The sequence below is a fragment of the Chelonia mydas genome, chromosome 5 (assembly GCF_015237465.2).
Source record: "Chelonia mydas isolate rCheMyd1 chromosome 5, rCheMyd1.pri.v2, whole genome shotgun sequence".
Classification (NCBI taxonomy): domain Eukaryota; kingdom Metazoa; phylum Chordata; order Testudines; family Cheloniidae; genus Chelonia; species Chelonia mydas.
Genome location: NC_051245.2, coordinates 101454962 through 101470949, shown reverse-complemented (window position 1 = coordinate 101470949; position 15988 = coordinate 101454962). Strand labels below are relative to the sequence as shown.

Genomic DNA, 15988 nt, shown 5'->3' with positions numbered 1-15988 from the left:
GCAGCACATGTGCCCCGCTATCCTTGTATGCAGAACGGAGGGCACAAAAAGGGCATGGTCGCCACCTTCCTCTCAGTTCCTTCTTACTACCTTTGGAAAGAGTTGGGGCTCCCCACCAGTCTTGAGGCTCAGTTAGCTTTGAAGGAGATTTTCTCCTGTGTATAGTTGTAGTTCACTTCAGTTTAGTTTGTTAATAGCTCTTTGTGGGTGTGTGTGTGTAGGGTGGTGTGGGGTGTTGGGGGAGGGGAGATTGCCATGCAGAAATCTCCTGGATTGAAAAAATGTACCACGTTCAGGACTATTATCCATGTCACTGATAGGCACAAGAGTTGCCTCATTTGTTTAGGCAAGGGATGTGTGAGAGACAAATGTCCTATCTGTACCTCATTCTCTGAGGACAAAGAAACAGGGATTTCTGCCTTAGAGCTCACAGAAGTATAGGGCTGGAAGGGATCTTGAGCGGTTATCTAGTCCAGCCCCCTGCACTAAGGCAGCACCAAATATACCTAGACCATCCCTGGCAGGTGTATGTCTAACCTGTTTTTAAAAAATCTTCTGTGAAGGGGATTTCACAGCCTCTCTTGGAAGCCTATTCCATAACTTATCCCTAGAATTAATTTTTTTTCTAATATTTAACTTAAATCTCCCTTGCTGCAAATTAAGCCTCTTGCTACTTGTCCGACCTTCAATGGACATGGAAAACCATTGATCATCATCCTCTTTATAACAGCCCATAATACATTTGAAGACTGTTATCGGGTCCCTGCTCAGTCATGTTTTCTCAAGAGTAAGCAAGCCTAATTTTTTAACCTTTCTTATAAGTCGGGTTCCCTCCAGTTTGTCCACATTTTTCTTAAAATGTGGTGCCCAATACTGCCTCTCCATTGGCATACTTGGCTATTTTGCCTTTAATATGGTCTTACTGAGAACTTTTAACGGGTCTTATTCGTATGTACTTTCCAGTCTCTGATCAAGTACCCTCATGGGACCTGGATTTAGTTTTGTCCTGTTTTTCTTAGGCCACACCTGAAGCTTATGTCTACGGTTGTATCTGCATTTCACCTCAGAACATTCATATTCCAATGGTGTTCTCCCCTCCGCCCCCAAACAAAACAAAACCAAAACCTCATTCTAGCAAAACTGAAGAGAAGCTTCATACTCTGGCCATTTGGAGGGCTCTATCCTTATCTGGACAGCAACAAAATCTTTCAGATGAGGCTACAAAAAGTTTAGGATATTTGATGAAAGGGCAACCAGTTACAGCCCAGCATACTTCTCACTGGATTTCTGACTGTATCAAGGTTTCCTCTCCTCAGAGAACAAGAGCCCATTCCACTAGGGTTCGTTACACTTCATCAGCCTTCTTGAGTAACAAACCGACAGTAGACATTTGCAAAGCAGCAATAACATGGTCGTTGGTACATATCTTTTTCAGACACTACACTATCACTCAAGCTTCCCAGGGCAATACCATCTTTGGAAAGTCAGTGCTGCAGTCTCTTTTCAAGTCCTATCACCTGTAAGGAAACGGCTCGTGAATCACCTGCAGTGGAATGTATCTGTGAATAATCACTCAAAGGGGGTGGGGGAAAAAACCCACCTGTTTACGTCTTTGTAGTAGTGCATAGTAACTAACTGTTGTTCTTTGAGGTGTATTGTGCACATATACATTCCACAACTGTCCCACCTTCCCTGGTATTGTGGGTATTAGACATTTATGTGAAAGATGCCATGCCCCTTTTTATGCCCTTGGCTCCACACACAAGGATGGTAGGGGCACATGTGCTGCCTCACGGTACTGCCGGCAAAGTCTCTGACTCTACTGCATTGAGTGCACACATACTTGTGTGGTGGAATGGATGTGTGTGCCATATATTTCAAATGGCCATTACTGTACAGACAAGTAACCATTTTTCATACTACTTTTCCCTCACTATCGTTGTTTTAAATTAGTCTTGGTGAAGAACAGACATCTCTACATAGATGCTTCTGAAGGAAAAGTAGAACTCAACAGCTTTCACTTAAGTAACCAGACATTTGTCATGATAGAAATGCATACACATTTTTTGACTTAGAGATCATTAAATTTCCCCAAAGTCTAAAACTTAGCACCAAAATCGTGCGCCAGGGAGGGTGATTGGCAGTTACAACTTTGCGGGATGAGATGGGTAAACTTGTTTTCAGCATGTAAAACACTTGTGGTGGTGACAGTAACGACTTGATTTTTATAAAGGTTTTTGCTGAAGAGAAATTTGTGACCCTCCAGTGACCTTCTATATTCCCTCCTTTTTTAAAGGTGGATAAGCACAAAGATAACTTGGCAGCTATCATGATCACGTACCCTTCCACCAATGGTGTGTTTGAAGAGAATATCAGTGATGTGTGTGACCTGATTCACAAACATGGAGGCCAGGTTTACCTAGATGGTGCAAACATGAATGCCCAGGTGTGCATCTGTTAAACAGATTTTAACTATTAAATGGTGGTAACTTCCAGAGAAACAACAAATGTCAGTTCTCACGTTTTCAACTTTACCACAGCTTCACTGTAAGACTGATATACCATAAATGTTTGGAAAGAAACTGAGGTTACCAAAAACACCAGTAGAAATTGGATGGTAAAAAATATTGTCACCGTTCATGGCAGAGATGAGCATCTCTCTCCTTCCTGACCCAGAGTTTTCAAGGGTGCACAGTTCCCTGCCTTACATGTGATATTTCCAGAAAGCCAGGCTGCCTAAACAGCCCAGCTTTGCTTTCTCTTCAGAGGCTGTGAACAGCATCGTTGCCTGCAGTTACAAGTTATCACACAGCTCTTTATAAGCAAGCACACTTATTAAGGTGAAAGTATTGGAGAGAGAACATATTCAAAACAATAAAAGAACCTACATACATGCAAAAAAGCTTACCAGAGGTCACCCATCAGTCTTATGGGGCCCTCACAGGTCAAGTCCTTCCATCACTTCTGCAAGTATTGTTCCCTCTTGGATGGTCCTGTTTACTTGTTGGATCAAAAGGAAGGCCATGAGAAAGTTAAAACTCAAGCTTTTTATCCAAAAGTCATTTCTTTGTCTGTTAGCTCTGGGAATCCAGTTTGAACTAGTATATGCAAGGCTTCCCAGGAGGTGATACCTCTCAGAAAGGGCTTCAATGTGGCTGGTTTGTCTTAATCACAACCTATTGTTTTTAGTTCCTGATAGAGTTGTGGTATCCCTCCCCCATGGAGTAGAACACAATCATACAAAACCATTAACTTAAAACAATGGACCCCAAAGATATTTAAACTTAGTTCACTAAGGTTTCCCAGAGATATGCAGGAAATTGCTATATGTCACAAATATAATTTAAAACAGGCTGCATGCTGAATGACCAGAAGTCTAGTGAGTAGAATTATTCGTAATGTTCTTATTTGTCTGAAAGATGTTTATAAAAAGTATCTGGAAGGCCAGAATAATCAATTGAATTTTAAGTTTAAAGTCCTTTATCTGATCTAGGTGTCTGTCTTTTACACATTTAGTTAAGAATTTAACATTTGTAAAAGATGCTAAACCTTCCTATATTTAATGGATATGACCTTGTAAAGGAAAACAAAATTAATCTAATAATTTTAGACTAATTTTTGCATAGAAAACCAGCACAAATTGAAGAAATGACACTAAAGCATGTTGATAGGTGATTAACAGATGCAACTTTCTACAATGGTGACTTCTCCTAGAGTGTCAAATTTCAGTGATGAGATCCATTTGTATATGAAAAATATATTTTCCGAGATAGCATTTGAACTTTTGGTGGTGATTCTCCGACAGGTGGGTCTGTGTCGCCCTGGAGACTATGGATCTGATGTCTCTCATTTAAACCTTCACAAAACCTTTTGCATTCCCCATGGAGGAGGAGGACCGGGAATGGGCCCAATCGGAGTGTGAGTATCAGGCTCTAGCTCTTAAATTTACTTTGGAGGAGAAGAGACCCTAGTTGTACATAATAATTCTATTGAGAGTAAGGGCCACTAGCACTGATTGGGAGAGGCTTTGTTTTGGGAGGAGTTGTGTATGTTTCTATTCTAAGGCACTTAAGACTGGCATTTGAATACCATTGTATTGTCGTCTTGATATCACTACTCTGCTCACATATCCCTCAGCCAGTGCACTAGAGTCTTGACAAGCAACCACCCCTTTGTGACTCTGGAGCCAGGCATATCAGAAGTTCATTTTTAGTTGAATGGTGCTAACAAATCTGCCTCATTGTGATAGTGGTTCTCCATCTCTTTGTGATGGAAGCTCCCATAGTCCCCTTGCACAATCCAGTATCCTGGAAGTTTCTTTTGTAGACTTCTTATTCACTTCATTATTTTGTTTTGTTTTCTCTCACTCCCTAGAAGGCTACATGCTGCTCTGGGTAGATGGGAGTCTTTTACTGGTGACTACTTGACTAGCTATAAGGAATGTCCCAGCAGTAGGGAAGAGAAGCTTGTGCGGGTGGGCTGAAATTGATCCTGGAGTCTGCCTATGCAAGTTGCAGCCGTGGTCAGCTGCAGTAAAGGGCCTACTTAGGGAGGAAAGGCTGGTGGCTTTCAAGGAGAAACTGGATACTTTACCCACAGCTGCTATATAAAGTTGATTGTGGGTGCACATCTGGAGTTGTACAGCTTTCCCAGTCTTTCTTCTAACCCGAAACCTACCCCATCCCTTACTGCATCTCTCTGTTCTACATTTCTTCTCCTTTCACCCATCCCCAATGACTAGTCTAACGTTCCTCAGGTTGGGAAATACTAGTCTACAGAGATGGTGAAGGGGGAGAATTCCATCATTCTAGAATAACATGGGCGATGACCTGGTGTTTAGTTTGCAACTAATGAAAACCTAGGCCGTGCTCCACCTGGGAAATGTGTAGTGTGTAAGCAAGTGTGTGTAGACGATCATCCTGCTTGTTAAACCTGTTGACTTCTTGCAATATGAAGGGTATTAAACATTTGGTCCTGATTATATTTACACCCAATAGGCAAAACAGATAGGATAAGGAAAACCACTGCAATAATGGAGTAGCATGGGGAACAGCACAATTTTGCATACTGTAGTCTTGATAATCTGTGCTCAGATCTGTGCAAGACAGTTTTTTATAACCAAGCCAGGAAAGAAAGGATGTGTGTTGGACTTACATTTGCAACAGTAAATAGGCATGGGTAAGTAACTGGCAATTCAATATGGAACCTCTCACTAGATTACCAGCTCAGATTTATTTTTGAAGTAAGCTGTCTTCAGTCTAATCTTTAATGGACTAGTGTCCCTCTTGTAAAACTCACCACAACAATTGATTCTATTTGGAGTGAATGATAAAGGAAGCGTAGACTGGTATGGAAATGGTTAGAGTGGATTTCTGTACTTGGGTATTTGTTCCTGATAGATTAAAAAAGAAGTGGGAATCCTCTTCTGAAGCTAGCCAAAATGATACAGCGATGTGTTTGTTTTAAAATCAGTGTATCTGTGTTTCAGGAAGAATCATCTGGTGCCCTACCTGCCTAGCCATCCCGTCCTTGCACTACAGCTTGATAAGGATGCGTGCCCTTTGGGTACAATCAGCGCTGCCCCTTGGGGCTCCAGTGCTATATTGCCCATTTCATGGGCCTATATCAAGGTGTGTGGATTTTTTTCCCCCAGCATCAGTTAAGGATCTGTTTATTTTTCCCAGTGTGGCATTTCTAATTTTGGGAAGGTGAAATTGAGTATTTTAGACCTATCCAACATTCACACTTTCAAATGGGTTCACAAGGTCACTGAAAATGGTGGCATTGATTCTCACGTTCTAATTTCAGATATAGCATATGGCAGTCTTGCAAAATGCCCAGGAAAACTTTCCCAAGTACAAGATCAGATTACTTTCCCTTCACCTCAAGGAGTTATACTTTACTCACATGTCAAAGGCAAAAAATTATTTCACCTCGGCAAGTAGAATGTTATAAGGCTGTTTAATGCAGTTTTCCCCCAAGAAGACGTGCACACCATAAACAAAACAACCAGTGCCTCTGTTAAAAGTCCTAGAGCAGATTTCAGGAATAAATTTCATGTTGAGATCCTTGCTATCTTTGGGGGTGCTGCTTCTATAGATAGTGAGGGCAGTACAATGAACTGTTGCCATAAATGAACATATGCAACTTGTTTAATGTCCTTGTTTGTTGCCTTTTAATATTTCTTGAGGCCAGAGTTATAACCACATGTATAATTAGACTGTATCCAAGAAAGACGTTTGTCCTCCCACTGTTTCTCAGAATCATCCGGTTTTCATGTTCTTCAGGGAGCTTCTTGGCAATAGTAAATTAATTTCTTATTTACAGAATTTCTTACCTACTTTGTCTCAGTATGCTGCAGTATTGGGTTCAAAAATATCAAACACTCCACAGCTAGTAAATGCAACTTTCCTGAAACATCTTTCTTCAGGAGACAATCAAATCTGATTAGTTTTGGCTAAGGCACATGAGAACTTGGCTTTAGTGTTTGTCTGTATTTAAATACTTTGGAACACTGTGAAATGTACTGATGAACCTGTTGACATGTGGTTAGATTCATGGGCTAATTTGACACTTATTTGGTAAACACTATTAAAAATGTGCCTCAGATCCTCAAGTTTAAGATAAGCCTAATCCCCATCTTTATCCTAAAGATGTGTAATGATCCTTGGTATTGTAAGCTGATTCCAATTTTGAAATATTCACACTGGAGCATATTATTTTAAGTCTAGGCATCTCCCTGCTCTTTCATACTGAGCATAGATAATAAACCAGAAGCCTCCATGGGCTGCTCCTCCAAGTGAAGTGAGAAAGGCTGTGAACAGCATTTTGGAAATCCAGGGGTGCATTTGACCCTGTGTCACACCAAGCAACCCTCTTCTACACATTTTAACACTATTTAAGGGCTGTGGAAAGTTCCTTGTTTTGTGCATTAGCCTGTTTGCTAAACAGAAAACAAATCTTTGTCTACCAAAATTCCTTCATATGAAGGAACGTGCCCAGTCTGTTTTTGTCAATTTAATGTGAAAGAAAACTAAGTATTATCTGAGTGTGGTGCTAGAGCTGCCCACACTAATAACTGAAAAGCATCCTAGCTTTTAGTGAATCTTGGGTTCAGCCCTTCCAAAAGAGGGGTAGGTGAAACAGGAAATGCCTTGTGTGTCAGTGAGTTTATGAACTGACGCGTTCAGCTATGAGAATATGTTCACTGTTTATGGGTAAGAGGTTGTTTCAGACCTGTGTTACTATAGTGTTTTTGCTCTTTTCAGATGATGGGTGGAAAGGGTCTTAAACACGCTTCCGAGATTGCTATATTAAATGCTAACTACATGGCAAAAAGACTAGAGAAACACTACAAAGTCCTTTTCAGAGGGGCAAGAGGCAAGTATTGAGCTTACTTTGTCTCCTGACATTCTAGTTTCTCCCAGCATCTCCTACAGCACTTTCGATTGTAGATGCGGTGTTTGCTTTAAACTGATGTGAGGGTTTTCAGTCCCAGCACATATTGTAAAACAGTGCATACACAGGCAAATAACTAGGCAGAGGGAAATATTTAGTGCTAATCCTAGACAGGAGCCAAAATGAAGCTAAGGTATTGGCAGAGGTGAAAAGTGCACTTTTGGTAACTAGTTGCAACGATGTTAAAAGTTGTAAAATGAGTCTTCTGCCTGTCTTTGAACCAAAGATTGTTCTCATCAAATTGGCAAGTAAGTCTTATTTTAATTTAAATAGTGGGGAAAAAAACTTAAATAGTACATCATTGAGGTGAGACTGTAGTAATTCAATATAATATGAAGCACAGTAAGCAAAGAGCAGTTTAAATGATTTCTTGTTCAATACCACATATTACCACCCTAAAAAATGCCTGCAGTGATGCATGAATGGTTTAGGAGACTAATCCAGATCTGTTTCAGTTCCCTAACATTTTTGTTATGAAATGTAACCCCTTTGGGGAATGGTTCAGCTATTGCCTACCCCCTCTTTTGATCCCCCTTAAGGCAGGGCAGAAATTTATGAAGAATATCAGATTGCAAGTTTCAAGTCAGTAGAAGAAAGATCTTATTTTGAGGACTGCCTCTTCCCTCTTTCAATTGAATGGCATTAAAAATATCCAAAATGCATTCCATATACTCTTCAACCTTGGTGTGTAGATATGTAAATACTTTACTTTAAAGCAAGTAAAGATTGATTAAAGTTGCTGACAGTATTTTAAAAATTAGAACCTTAGTTCACAGAAATACAAAGCTAAATCTCAAGTTTTTGAAAGGTTCAGAAGTGAAATGTTCAATCTTCTATTCAAGAGTAACCCTATTCATCTGGAGTGGTGATGGCAATGTATTTGGGTCTCTCGGGTCACGCTTGCATAAAAAGCCTGGAAGAAAGTATTTTCCTCTGGAGAATCCATGATCTTTCCCTTGTTACTCACCCAAGGGCCTGAGATGATATTAATCCTGCTTTTCTGGCAAGGCTGAATACAGTTTTCTTCCTCAGCCCATTAGCAACTCTCAAGATTGGTCAGAGGGGGTCATTCAAAAAAATGAGCTACTGTTTTCTTGCACAATTTGAGCATGCTCCTTTCTCAGGACCTGCTGATCTGGGGAGCTAGTGACCCAAACACTAATCATCATGTGGCAGTACAGTACTGCTGCATTATTGGACAGGTCTGAAAATGTACTTAACCTAAATTGTACAGGAGGAAAGGCATGTAGATAATAAGAATATATCTTGGGAGGATATGCTCACATTTAAGAGAAGCTGCTTTGAGCATTTGTCTGATTGTGCTCTGGTTAAATCTAATGCGCTCCAACACAAAGTGTTTCTGTATGTGTACCACGGAAATTTTGTTTTTAAAAGTAATCGTTTAAAAGTGTGGCAATGGAGAGATATGGGGAGGGCAAATAAGTATTCAAATACACTTGTAGTTCACATAGTCTCTTAAATGTGCACTTGTGAAACTATAGTCTCCAACTGGAGAGTCCTTGCACATCCCGGAGATGAGTTCTCCACCAAGCCAGTGGAACAGAAATGTGGTATTAAAATTGAGGCCAATCTGCAGTTCTGCTCTGTTCTTCAACAAGTGAGATCAGTATGTAACCTTTGTTCACTTACAGGTTATGTAGCTCATGAATTTATTTTGGATGCCAGACCCTTCAAGAAAACAGCAAATGTAGAAGCTGTGGATGTTGCAAAGAGACTTCAGGACTATGGTGAGAGAGTCCAAAAAAACCATGTCATTTACCACAGTAAAGACTAGAATTTCTTAAACCCTACCTTCAAGGGCTACAGAAATAGTCTAGTCCTCTAGTGTTCTGTAGCAACATAAAGAACGAGGAGTACTTGTGGCACCTTAGAGACCAACAAATTTATTTGGGCATAAGATTTCATGGGCTAAAACCCACTTCATCGGATCCATGCAGTGGAAAATACAGTAGGAAGATTATACACACACACAGAGAACATGAAAAAATGGGAGTTGCCATACCAACTCTGAGACTAATCAATTAAGGTGGGCTATTGTCAGCAGGAGAAAAAAAACTTCTGTAGTGATAATCAGGATGGCCCATTTCAAACAGTTGACAAGAAGGTGTGAGTAACAGTAGGGGAAAAATTAGCATGAGGAAATAGTTTTTAGTTTGTGTAATGACTCATCCACTCCCAGTCTTTATTCAAGCCTAATTTAATGGTGTCCAATTTGCAAATTAATTCCAGTTCTACAGTTTCTCGTTAGAGTCTGGTTTTAAAGTTTTTTTGTTGGAGAATTGCTACTTTTAGGTCTGTAATCGAGTGTCCAGGGAGGTTGAAGTGTTCTCCGACTGGTTTTTGAAGGTTATAATTCTTGACGTCTGATTTGTGTCCATTTATTCTTTTGCGTAGAGACTGTCCGGTTTGGCCAATGTACGTGGCAGAGGGGCATTGCTGGGTTAGTGTTTTTGTTGTGTGGTCTGTGGTTGCTGGTGAATATCTGCTTCAGGTTGGGGGGCTGTCTGTAAGCAAGGACTGGCCTGTCTCCCAAGATCTGTGAGAGTGAGGGATCGTCCTTCAGGATAGGTTGTAGATCGCTGGAGAGGTTTTAGTTGGGGATTGAAGGTGATGGCTAGTGGCGTTCTGTTACTTTCTTTGTTGGGCCTGTCCTGTAGAGGTGACTTCTAGGTACTCTTCTGGCTGTGTCAATCTGTTTTGTCACTTCAGTAGGTGGGTATTGTAGGTTTAAGAACTCTTGACAGAGATCCTTTAGGTGTTTGTCTCTGTCTGAGGGATTGGAGCAAATTCGGTTGTATCTTAGAGCTTGGCTGTAGACAATGGATCACGTGATGTGGTTTGGATGAAAGTTGGAGGCATGTAGGTAAGTATAGTGGTCAGTAGGTTTCCGGTGTAGGGTGGTGGTTATGTCACCATCGCTTATTAGCACCATCATAGGACCTAATCACATCAGCCACACCATCAAGGGCTCGTTCCCCTGCACATCTACCAATGTGATATATGCCATCATGCGCCAGCAATTCCCCTCTGCCATGTACATTGGCCAAACCGGACAGTCTCTACGCAAAATAATAAATGGACACAAATCCATTAGCCCACGAAAGCTTATGCCCAAATAAATTTAGTCTCTACGGTGCCACAAGTACTCCTTAGTCTGTATCAGCAAAAAGAACAACACAGCTACCACTCTGAAACCTATAGCAACATAGTGGCTCATACCACCACCCTCATAATCCACTGTGTTTGGACAATCTCCAGATACTGGAATGATGCCTTGGGGCTATAGGCATCCAGCACAGATGCTGTTCTTTGTTGCACCAGGCAAGAGCAAAAGGGACTTAATGTTAACTTTGCAACCCCCTCCTGGGCTGTGCAAGGCACATGCAGACAGGATCTGACGATCTGGCTTAGTCCAAGAACTTTGTGGGATTCAAACAAAATTAAACATCTGAATGGAAAATGAGAGAATCTATAGTTATGTTAAATAGTTTAAATCCTTACATTGTTAAATTTTCTTATGCTTCATGGCATAGGTCAGCCATTGATGGAGGTTAGGAAGAAACTTCCACTGCGGGCAAAGTATTCCTTAATTAGCCATTATGCAATTTCTTGCACCTTCCTGAAGCATCCACAACTGGCTACTGTCAGACAGGATACTGGACTACATGGACCGCTATCACTGGATTGATCCTCTATAGCAACTGTTATATTCCTAAGTTAACATGGGCAGCTGTCACTAAAATGCCATCCAGTAAGAGATTCTCAATAAAATAAATAATCCTAAAATCAGAGAGAAAATCCTCCCTGCTCTCTGTAGTGATCTGCTTCTGTCCAGGAGAGGGCACATCATACCATTTAAAAATAGTTAGGTAATGGCTTCAGTATTTATGATGTGGATCCATCTGATTGGTAGAGGTTCCAGTTGAGCTTCTTCCAGGGTGGCTTATAGACCTGGCTTACTTAAAAATAGTGACAACAGGACAGTTACTAGTTTACTCCCTTTACCTCACCCTATCCTTCCTACAGTGCTGCTATCTTCCTTTCCCTAGATGCCCCATGTCTGCACCAATGTTCCCTCTAATTTTTTCCAGCCATGTGCGGAATAAATTTTGTTATGGGCACCAAAGTAATGTGTGAATGTGCACCACCAGTAGCAACAGAAAACTTAGATAAAGTAAAAGCTGTTTTCCGGTTGGTGAAGTTCCGGATAAAGCTCTATAAACTGGCATTTCTGATCTTCATTGAAATTCCAGTTTATAGTCTGGTTGGTGTGGGGCCGGTGGGGGGTGGGAGCGTGGGCTCTGGGAGGGAGTTTGGATGCAGGATGGGGCTTGGGGCAACAGGTCGGGGTGCAGGATCCAGGGGGCGCTCAGCTGGGGTGGCTCCCCACAAGCAGCGACCTGTCCTGGCTGCCCCTAGGCAGAAGCGCAGCAGGTGGCTCCACGCTGCCCTGACCACTAGCTCTTCAGCTCCCATTGGCTGGGAACCACAGCCAATGGGAGCTGCGGGAGCAGCATCTGCAGGTGGAGGCAGAGTTTGTCTGCTGTGCCTCCGCCTATGAGCAACCAGGATAGGAGCTGCCTGAGGTGAGCACCCCACCCCCGGATCCCATGCCCCAGCCCGCTTCCCCGAGCTCGCTCCTGCACCCAAACTCCCTCCCTCTTAGTTAACCAGCATTTTTCACTTACCGGCACCCCGCATTCCTCCAACGTGCCTGATAAAACAGCTTTTACTGTAATATATATATATTTTTAAAAGTTACCAATAGGGATAATTACTCTAGCCAGGACAAATTAGGCATTTTAGAACTCGCTACTCAAAGAATTAAGTTTAAATGTAAGAGAGCAATAAAAATTATGAAATGCATAGACCAGTCAAAAAAACTAAAATAACAGCACTTTGAAAGAATAAAATTACAGAGAGTATATGTGCATTGCAGGAAGTACCAAGAAGTAACAACAACTGTGTTGGGAGGTGTGTGCGAGAGACAGACACTGTGTGCTGACTGCTGGGGAAGTTTTGGGAGCTGCCTGTCCACTGTCTCTTTAAGGCACTCACTGAAAGCTCCCCTCCTGAACCATGTCCACCCTTCCCCACTCTGCGAAGAGACTTTTTCTCTCTCTCTCTGTCTGGCTGCTGGGGAAGTCTGTTGACTCTAACGAGTGAAGGTCTATGTAAAGCAGCTGTAATTAAGAAACTTGCTTTTTCAGCTTTTATGAAAACCAAGCACATCAGTTGCTGGTTAATACTTTAGTAGCTCACAAGCACCCTGTAATCAGTGGTGGGATTGCTTTTTATGCAGGCTTCCATGCTCCAACAATGTCCTGGCCAGTGGCAGGGACCCTTATGATTGAACCAACAGAATCTGAAGACAAGGCAGAGCTGGACAGATTCTGTGATGCAATGATCAACATTCGTCAAGAAATTGCTGAAATAGAGGAAGGCAGAATGGACTCCACGGTTAATCCGTTAAAGGTGAGTTGACATGCAGACCAACTTCACAACGCTAGTGTCTCCATTGCTGCTGTTTGAAGTCATCTTATTTGTAGTGCTACCAAAGGTTTCCTTTCTGAAATTTTCAGTACTGTAGGAAACTTACTGTATGCAAATGAGAATATGAAACAGCTAAGGAATAAAACATTCATTGATGTGCAAATTTGAGTGAATATTGGTCTAAATTTCACAGATCTTTGGGGCGTTTAGGGGGTTCCCCCAACTTAAATGCTTTTCCCTGAAATCTTTTAGACTTGACCTAGTCAGAAGTCCTGTCTATGGTGACTATCTGATAGACCGGAGAAAAAAATTCTGAAAAGTTTGTGAACAGTGTTTATATAATTTTAGTTTTTCATGTTTGTATTTTCTTGGTCTTTTACCTAGTAATGGGTGAATGACACTGACTTATTCAGAAGAGGGAACCAACCCCAAAACTTGTTTGTAAAAACATAAAAATTGGAAGAGGCACTTGAGCACATGTAGTACCCAAAACTACTTGTAACTCATCTTTGGAAACTCATTCTGTGTTCAAGTTCACTGCACCTTCTCTAATGTTGCACTGGGTTTTTAAATACCTGATTTATTTTTTCTTTGTATTGGGGTTGTAACCACATTGGTTCCAGGAGATGAGACACAAGGTAATATCCCCTATGGATCAGCTCTGGTTGGTGAAAGAGCAGCTTTTGAGCTGCACGGAGCTGTTAGACGTGAAAAAGACTCGATGTAGCTTGAAGTCCGCCCCTCCACCCCCAAGCCAAATGGGTTGGAACTCGTATAGTGATGAGGAATACAGTTGCCCAACACCAAAGTTACAGGGTGGAGAAGAATCAGATTACTGCTACGGTTCTTGTATTCAGAAATCTAGCAAGGCAGAAGGAACAAAAATTCATGGCCACAACTATAACCAGCTGCCTCATGCTCCATCCTCTCTCCACTTTCCTATTTTATTTTCATCTCTGAAATAATACCTATAGCAAAGCTGAAAAAAAATTATATATGGATATTCTGAATCACTTCAGTCCATTTCCCTTTTTTAAATCAGTCTTTCATTTTGTTAATTAAACATGCTGTAGCCACAAGAGAGATCCCCTGAGCACTAATCTGAACTATTGAAGGAATACATGTTGTATCAGCAATATATGGATTTGTGAGGGTTCGCAGACTGAAATATTTCATTGAATCCTATTCTCCTGCATGTTTTAACTAGCTTTTATTCTGTTGTAGATGTCGCCACACACTCTGACTTGCATTACATCCCCTAACTGGGATCGTCCTTATTCCAGAGAAGTAGCAGCTTTCCCACTAGTAAGTAGCTATTTAATCTTAGCACCTCTTAATTACCAATGTTCATTAGTTTGTGACAAAAGGTAAACGTGGCTCTGTTCTTGGTTGGTTGTTAGTCTGTTGCTGGCAGTATCTCTTGAGCCTAGAAATGGAGAATATTTTAGTAAGACCAACTAATCTAATTAAAATACTTATCCCATTTACATACTTTCATTTAATGGTTTAGATATGATCTATAGCAAATTGGGTACTATTTTCCTTTCACCAAACAGGGAGATGGGTACTGTTTGACTTCTGCATTCTGCCAAACTTGCTCTCTACCTACCTTACCCTGGCCCCTGAGAGAAGCTAGGTAGGAATCCCCTCAGTTCCATTCCTTCTGTGCAAGGTTATCTGTATTACAGTAGTGCTAGGATCCCTAATAAAAGATCGGAGTTCGGCACTACACAGACTCCATCGCAAAGAACTGTTTAGCTTCTGACAAGATGCTGACTGATGGGGAGGGGGAAGTTGTTTGCTTTACTGTCACCATCTGAGGCCCTTCTGAGATGAGGAATGCAAGCGAATACTGCTATAGGGCACTCTGGAGTCTTTCAAAGGAGTAGGCAGACCCTTATGTTTTGATACCTAAATGATGCTAGTGCATCCTGGGTAGACGCTGAGCTAATGGATGGCACTTCACCAATTCTAAACACTTTTTCTGTATTTAGCCATTTGTGAAGCCTGAAAGCAAATTTTGGCCCACAATTGCTCGAATCGATGACATCTATGGAGATCAGCATCTGGTTTGTACCTGCCCACCAATGGAAGTCTATGAATCTCCTGTTTCTGAACAGAAGAGAGCCGCCTCCTAGGTCTTATCCCTTTATTTCCAGGTGGCTGGATTCATGCCTTACCACTGCATTTCAATCCACCACAATGGCGTTCTTTTCCCTGCACCGATGAGGGGATTTATATACTATGTATATTTTTGTAATCTCCATACTGTTAATTGAACCACTGCTCAGTTAAAATGTAAATACAATCACTATATTGAGTTGATTCAGTGCCTCAGTATCTAAAACAGTTACAGCTCCTTTTGTCTTCTTCTGTTCAGAGTGATGACCTCCTCTTTGTGCGGTAAGGGCTTTAACTATTAATATAGAATTTTTCAAGGTTGTAAGGAAAGATGAATAATTTTTATTCCAGGTATTTCACATGACAGTAATAATTAAATATTAACTGCCACAGTAATTGTTTACATTTTGTATAAGTAAAGGCAGTAGATTTTGTTATTAATGTACTTAATCTGTTACCACTGACTGTGGTGGTGGTAATTGTTTAATATTAAACTGTGGTATTTTTGTTTTTTACCTGTCAATGCTTGTATTCTAATAAAGTCCACTTGAGTTTTAAGAATGGCTTTTTGGGGGGTCTGGTGTTTCCCAATCTAATTTTTCTTTGGTATTGAGTTGTAAAAATGCCAGTAGAGATGTAGATCCTACAAGAAGTGAAAGCTGCTGTCAAATCTGTTTGATGGGTTTTTTAGTAGTATCACAAAGTAATTTACTTAACTTCTGTGCCTTCCTACCTTTAATGAAAGTGCCTTCTTTCAGTCCCGTTCCTCTCCTCAGGTCCTTCATAATGAAAAGTCACACACTAGTAAATCCCTTAAATAAATTAAAATCAAGCTTTTATGTAGGTGCTGAAGAGTTGCAACTTGAACTATTCCTTGGGTACTATGGTGATGGGA

The 15988-nt window shown here is 41.1% G+C and overlaps 1 protein-coding gene across 1 annotated transcript in view; it reads left to right on the top strand.

Moving 5' to 3' along the window:
- Positions 1-15658, top strand: part of GLDC (glycine decarboxylase) — a 73403-nt gene extending 57745 nt beyond the window's left edge. The window contains exons 18-25 of the mRNA XM_037903067.2: positions 2297-2446; positions 3806-3918; positions 5489-5630; positions 7269-7380; positions 9111-9206; positions 12782-12954; positions 14197-14277; positions 14967-15658. Of these exons, the coding sequence (XP_037758995.1) occupies positions 2297-2446; positions 3806-3918; positions 5489-5630; positions 7269-7380; positions 9111-9206; positions 12782-12954; positions 14197-14277; positions 14967-15110 (1011 nt within the window). The 3' untranslated portion in view covers positions 15111-15658. The remainder of the gene's footprint in view (positions 1-2296; positions 2447-3805; positions 3919-5488; positions 5631-7268; positions 7381-9110; positions 9207-12781; positions 12955-14196; positions 14278-14966) is intronic.
- The last annotated feature ends 330 nt before the right edge of the window (positions 15659-15988 follow it).